A 6,650-nucleotide genomic window follows, 5' to 3' on the forward strand; every position below is an offset into this window, starting at 1 on the left:
TCCCTCAAATTGATCAAAAGTTGATCAATTTTGATGTTTTTTTTGTCAATTTTTATCTATTTCTTCTATTTTTGGTATTTTCGAAATTTTGAAATTTGTTCAAATTTTTCACAGGGGGGCCCTAGGAATCGGTCAGAATCCCATGTTATTTTCAAAGGGAAAATTTCCATTTGTTGTTGTCAAAACCATTTTTCGTTACCATGGCAAAACGGTTTCCCATTGAATAAATTCCCTTTAGGATTTTTCAAGTTACACGAAGGTCTACCAATCCCCCGAGTTTGAACAAAATCGGTGGGTTACACTTCGGGATGTCTCCTTGTTAGTCGATATGAGCGCCATCAAAGAAGAGCCCATTTATGACTTCATGGAGCTTGTGGGTATTCCGTCAGTCGTCAAACTAGAAGAGTTGAGACATCGACCAATTGGGGATTATGGGATAGTAACGCGGGTGTCGCGATGAACCCGGACACTTTTGTCAAGGTCGAATGTGGATCCGAAGAAGAACACTTGAATTTTAAAAGAAACTTATAAATTTGTTGTTCCATGTCATTTTTATTTTATCTTTTTATCAACTAATTTAGACGTATCACAAGATGTATTTAGCGTTTTTAATATTTTTTCGATATCGTTCCAAAATTCAATAAGATTTTTGGTTTTTTTTTCTTACCTAAAGATTCGGTTTTATCAAAATAAACGTGTTTTCCTTCAAAACAGTCCTGGTATAACTGAATTCCTGTTCTAACAGACGACATTTCGAAATGTCACTACCGGCCTACCGCCATCCCAAATTTCTTTGCTGCGACACTATTAAGCAGACGACAGAATTCTGTAACTTACAATCGTCACTGAGAAATTAGTAAAAGGCTTAGCAAACTCATAAACCGACATTATTAAAAACGTTAGTGAGTGGTGTATTTTTTCGAAATTCCGATTTAGCCAATCGGATAACGATTCAATGATTTTTAACTTGGTAGTTTTTATTCTATCCAGGGTTATGGGACTTCTAGGAGGTGGGATGACGACGCTCTTCCATAATAGAAAAGCGAGTTCGCCAATTAGTCAGACTTCATAAATATATGGTTTTTGAAAAAGCGAAACTAGCGTATTCCATCGGTAGATGTCACCCTTTTGAGATTATTACGTACCGTAAGAACTGTCGTTATTTTCCGCAGAAGGCTTTGAACCTTTTAGCTTAGTTTCTGAACAAGACATACACTCTTGTAAAGTGTCTACGAATCCTCATGTTGACCGCCGAAGATATTTTATCTTAATTCTTTTATATTTAATTAATGTACTACAATCTATGTTGATCACTATAATAGTGCTGTGTTCATTTTAAAATTTCATCTTTATTTCGAATAAAATTTGGCCCTAAGCCTCGGTCGAACCTCACACACTAGACCCCGACGTCATATTTATTGAGGATATCCAACTTAGCGTTACACAGCTATTTTATGTAGCTAAATTAATTAAGAAGTACTACCATTAAAAATATAATAAAAAACATTTAGGTTGTATTTAAAAGATCGGAAATTATTTACGGCTCTTTTATCGGTAGGTTGACAGTTCCACGAAAAAGCCACTCTATAGGAGATACATTTCACGGTGGTATATGAGTCTTGCTATTCAATATAACAGGTAGTTGTAGGCCATCTTCTATGGTGGTGATGGATTTCCATTGGCTGTTGGAAAAGGCTAGAAATTAATGATGGGATAAAGAATTTTTTAACTTTAAAGACTAAACTCGCTAAATTAACTAATTTATTTATTTATTTATGTCTAATGGATAATATAATATTATAATATTCGCGAATATAAATATATCGCGCCAAAAAGGGTGACACTGAGACGGCCAACACCCCAGCCAGCCAGTTCTGGATAATTATGGCTTTTGGTCACGCATTCATGCCGCTCACCACCAACTCTACATTTTTATTCCAACCACATTTTCCCGATATAAAGGCGAAGGCTGGAGTTTGAAAATCAGAACTCACTCATCGAACTTCGTAGCAAGCGCACTCGTACCAAATATCTCCGGAAATATGATCGCCAAGGTATGCTTTCAATGGATTTTGTTTCTAAAGGAAAAATATAAATATTTGGTTTATTAAGGTTGCCATTCTCGCCGCCCTGTTGGGTGTCGCCTACTGCGGAATCGGAGGTGGCCACAGCGACACTTACAGGAAACAAGACCCCCACGGACAGTACTCCTTCGGATACGACATCGTCGGACACGAAGGCGCCAAGAACAGCCGGCACGAGTCTGGGGGACCGGGACACGCCGTGGGCTCCTACCAGATCCTCGACATCGACGGCCGATCCAGAACCGTCCACTACGTCGCTGACGGACACGGGTTCCGCGCCAAGATCCACACCAACGAACCAGGAACAGTGCAACACAACTCCGCCGCCGCTTCCTACCAAGGTCCCCACGCTGTCCGATCCTACGGCGGAGTCCAATCTGGAGGTCATGATGGACAACAAGCCAGATACTAGTTTTTAATAAGTTATCATAATTTTATATATACACAATTGTTTTCTTCTTAAAAATCTGTTATTTTAATTTATTTACTTCTCGTTGCATCTTGACATTTTTTTTTAAGAAAGTAAAAAGTTTCCGTGAATAAATATTTGAACTGTTAATTTGTTTCTCGTCTTTCCCGGAAGTGTCAAGTCAAATATTTTCTTCAAATAAGAAAGTTATTTTCTAATATTCCCCCCCCCTCCAATTACGCAATTCTTTTCGTTAAAAATGACTAGTTTCATAATCTTCAATTAAAACCGAAATTGCTATTTTTAATAAAGGGGAATGTTTGATTGGGAAATTTGACTTTGGATGTATTTTTGGTAGATTTAATTGATATTAGCCCACTGACTGTTTTGTATACTTGAAAATGTGATATCACCAGCTATTGTTGAAGCCTTTTGAGAATAAGCACTACAGCCACCGATGATCAGATAGTATAAAGAACGAGGAATTTTCGGATATTTTGTAAAAGTTCAAGTTTATTTAATTCCAGGTGAATTACCTTATCCTCGTGAACTTGACTTGTACCACCTTGTTTACCGAAATACCAAGCTAACTACAATTCCAGAAGGTTAGAAGAGGCATTCGCGTAAGGCATTTGGAAGCCATCCAGGAAAGCAATTCGACGTCAAAGAGTCGAAGATGTTTTTAGGTTCGGGCTTTGAGTACGACTTGGAGTAAGGGCGTTTCCTCCACTATTAGTTTTTGTAAACTGATTTTGAGCTGTTTGGAGTTGAAGTTTATCAGATGCTAAGCGCGGGGTGCAGATAGGGGAGGGGGGTTCCATGTGAAACCTAACCATCACGGATTTTTAAGGAATTTCGCATATAGAAAAATGCTATTTATTTGAATGACCTTGAAGACATGGTTCAAGAAGTTTCAATTTTCTACTAGTAACTGTCCCCCTGCACGAGGAATGTTCCATAGAAATTTGAAATAAAAAAAAAACGTTTTTCAGTTATTTATCATTTTTCGTTTTTTAGTGGACACCCTTTATAGTGACTAATTAATTTTGGGAGATCGGAAATACAGGTTACGGCGGACACAGAACTGACACGTTCAGAGACCTTATTAAAGTAATTAGAAAATTTAAGGGGTGGGGTCAACATTAATCCCGAAAGAGCGGTACGTGACGTTGAGCCCTTAAGATAATATGTGGACTTGTGTAAAAAACTGACTATTTGTTCGATTTGTAGGACGACCGCATCGCAATCCAGTTGGAGTTCGCGACATAAATATGAAGTTTTAATTTTGTGAAATAATTTAGAGTCGTCCGCGAAAGGTGAATGACACCTAGCAGCAAAAAACACAAGGAGAACGCAGCTAGCCTTTAAACACGCTAACGCAGGGTTGTGTACAAATTTCATTGGACGAGCCTTTACGCTGAACGTTTTACGGAAAGGGGGAAGACATTTTCCCCTTCCGACGGCAGCTGGCGCTAAAGCGTCTAACCAATGAAAATTGTACGCAAGAAAATCCACGACTTTTGACGGGTTGCGTTCTCCTTGTGTGGAGTGTTGTGTTTGTTGCTCCTAGCTGACACCGGCATTGAATTTATTAGGAAACTGAAGAGTAGAATTCTGACCCCCGAGGAACACTCTTACCAAGAGCTGACCAATCTGACTCGTGACTTTTAAGAACAACCCTTACCTTCGCCCACTCAAGTAGAATACTAGCCAGCTATTCCGGGAGACCAGAGGCAATTAATAAGACACGAATGGGCGATGGAGTCAAATGCTTTGAAGAAGTCAAGATAAATAACACCCACGCTAAACCTCGCATCTAGCCATTTATACCATAAATCGTAGCATCTAGTAAGTTTGTCAAACACGAGCGCGTAGGCAGAAGATCGTGTTGGGAAGGTGATAAAAAATGAATGGAGTTTAAATGAACAGTTATTTTCCCGTGAACTAGGCTTTCGCAAAGTTTGGGGTTTTGATTCGAATTACTAATGGGTCTATTGATACTTTCAGTGTAGACAACATCCGGAAGATGAGAACCGTGACAGAGTCCGCGAAGGCAAAGGTATGGATATAGGAATAATAGGACCTAGAGGATTGGCAAAGAGACCATGGTAGAGGCAAAAAAAAAATTGTAAAACTGAGGCAGCCTCAGAGGGAGTGGAAGTTCTGAAATACTAAATCTAGCGGAATTAAACTAATTAATATGGGCCCAGAAGGTGTTTGGGTAGCCAGACCAGCCTCGTATTTCCTACGGGCATTACGGCAATGCGCAGTGCTGGCGTTACGAGCCTGGCGGTATTGCTCGGGAAAAGATTCCAAATCCAAAGGGAGACAACCACGCTTCTTGGCAAGCATGGAGCTTAGTCCAAGTAGCAGTCTTAAAGGCTCTAGTACGAGCAGCCCGAGGATTAAGCATAGGGGAGGAAGGGGACGATGAAACTGGGACAAAGGAACCAATACGAGCCTCAATCAAGCCAAGAAAAGCGGTCCAGGAATCTGAGATGCAGGCAGAACCCAGGATGAGTGACCAGTCAACGGAATTGAGAAAAATCAGAAAGGATGCATAGCCCCCTTTAAAGAAGTTTGGTTTCGGGATAAATGTAGGACGAGCATCTTGCAATCGAACAGCAAATTGTGTAGAACTGTGGTCACTTTTGCTCATCGCTACCTGTAGCTCAAGCTCCGAGATTTTTCTTCTCGCTAGAACGTTCTAACAAATTATTTTATTTGTCAACAATAGTTGTATAATTCTTAAGTTCAGTTTATTTACGTTCTTCCTGACACGAGTGGATTTTCTTATAACCGGGTCAGGGTTTATAGGCACTGCAATTGAGGCTTGTGTTGTCCTTGAGTATAAGCCATTGTTTTAACGGGAGTTGAACGAACTAGTGATCGTACGGGGACCCCGACCCCGACCCGGTAAGTCGGGGACGCCGGGTTTTCAACCCCGACCCGACTCAAAATTGTTGTTTTTTGAACCGATTGACTGTTTTCAGTACTTTGAATATCTCTGGCGTCACGAGCAACCATTTCTAAATTTGTAACGATACGTATAGCCGTGGCGAGAGTCAAATCATCGTCCTCTTCTAATAATCGTCGACGAATTTGGTCATCATTGACTCCGCTAACTATAGGCTATCAGTAATGTAAACGTATTAATTTTAAGAAAATAAAATAATTATACATGGAAGTATTTTTAAAATTGAAAAATACTTCTATAAGTAATTATTTTATTTTATTATAATTAATACTTTTACTTTATAATAAAATCCATTAACAATAATAAGTTTACAAATATTTAGCCCTAATGTGTTCGTCCAGCTTTGTTCCGAATTTAAAATGCCCGGAAAGTCGTTTAAGTTCTGCCACGAACGCTGCAATCGATTCTTCTGGCTTTCGGATTCGCTTGAGAAATATTACTCGCGCTGGGATATCATAATGCCTTTTTAGTGAATCAATCAATTCGTCGTAATCTTTGCTACTGGCACCTACGAGCAACAAACACAACACCCCATACAAGGAGAACGGAACCCGTCAAAAGTCGTGGATTTTCTTGCCTACGTTTTTCATTGGCTAGACGCTTTAGCGCTTGCTGCCGTCGGACGGGGAAATTCGGAAATTGTCTTCCCCCCCGCCCGTAAAACGTTCATCGTAAAGGCTCGTGACGCTCGTCCAATGAAATTCGTACACAACCCTTCGTTAGCGTGTTTAAAGGCTAGCTGCGTTCTCCTTGTGTTTGTTGCTCCTAGCTGGCACTATCTGGTAATAAAATATATCTCAGCTTTTTGTAAACGTGGGCTCCCATGTATGATATTAAAATGGACGTCTTCTTTGCGCCGTCAACAATATCATTAGTGATAAAATATTCAATTAATATTTCTGAATATAACGTAAAAGATTCAATTTCAGGTTCGAATTCCGTACATTTACCAAATGTAGGCATGGCTGGAATGATAGTCTAAATATGATGACCAACTTGTATCAACTATCACTTTGTATCCAATTCCCCAAAATGACGGCCGCCTTATGTTCGTGACATTGACCTAGGCTTAGCTATCGGTCCCTTGAAACGAACAAGGAACCTCGTGTTCATCGCACGATTTTAGACTTAGGTATCCCTTTCTCTTACAAAGATTCTTACTGGTGTTTTGTAGCTTGTC

At 39.7% G+C, this 6,650-nt stretch overlaps 1 protein-coding gene across 1 annotated transcript; it reads left to right on the forward strand.

Annotated features, from left to right (window-relative positions):
- The first annotated feature begins 328 nt into the window (after positions 1–328).
- Positions 329–2,496, forward strand: LOC149925917 (adult-specific rigid cuticular protein 15.7-like). The gene is made up of 2 exons (XM_090161818.1): positions 329–439; positions 2,113–2,496. The coding sequence occupies exons 1-2, from the start codon at positions 329–331 to the stop codon at positions 2,494–2,496; spliced, it is 495 nt and encodes a 164-aa protein (XP_090017944.1).
- The last annotated feature ends 4,154 nt before the right edge of the window (positions 2,497–6,650 follow it).

The sequence above is a fragment of the Leiobunum rupestre genome, chromosome 10 (genome assembly GCF_980474605.1).
Source record: "Leiobunum rupestre chromosome 10, qqLeiRupe1.1.hap1, whole genome shotgun sequence".
Classification (NCBI taxonomy): domain Eukaryota; kingdom Metazoa; phylum Arthropoda; class Arachnida; order Opiliones; family Sclerosomatidae; genus Leiobunum; species Leiobunum rupestre.

What these genes read in the sequence shown, in the direction of transcription:
- LOC149925917 (XM_090161818.1), top strand. Translation starts at nt 329, where the DNA reads ATGAGCGCCATCAAAGAAGAGCCCATTTATGACTTCATGGAGCTTGTG. An exon ending in CAATTGGGGATTATGGGATA is followed by an intron (nt 440 to 2,112) that starts GTAACGCGGGTG and finishes TGGTTTATTAAG; the next exon opens with GTTGCCATTCTCGCCGCCCT.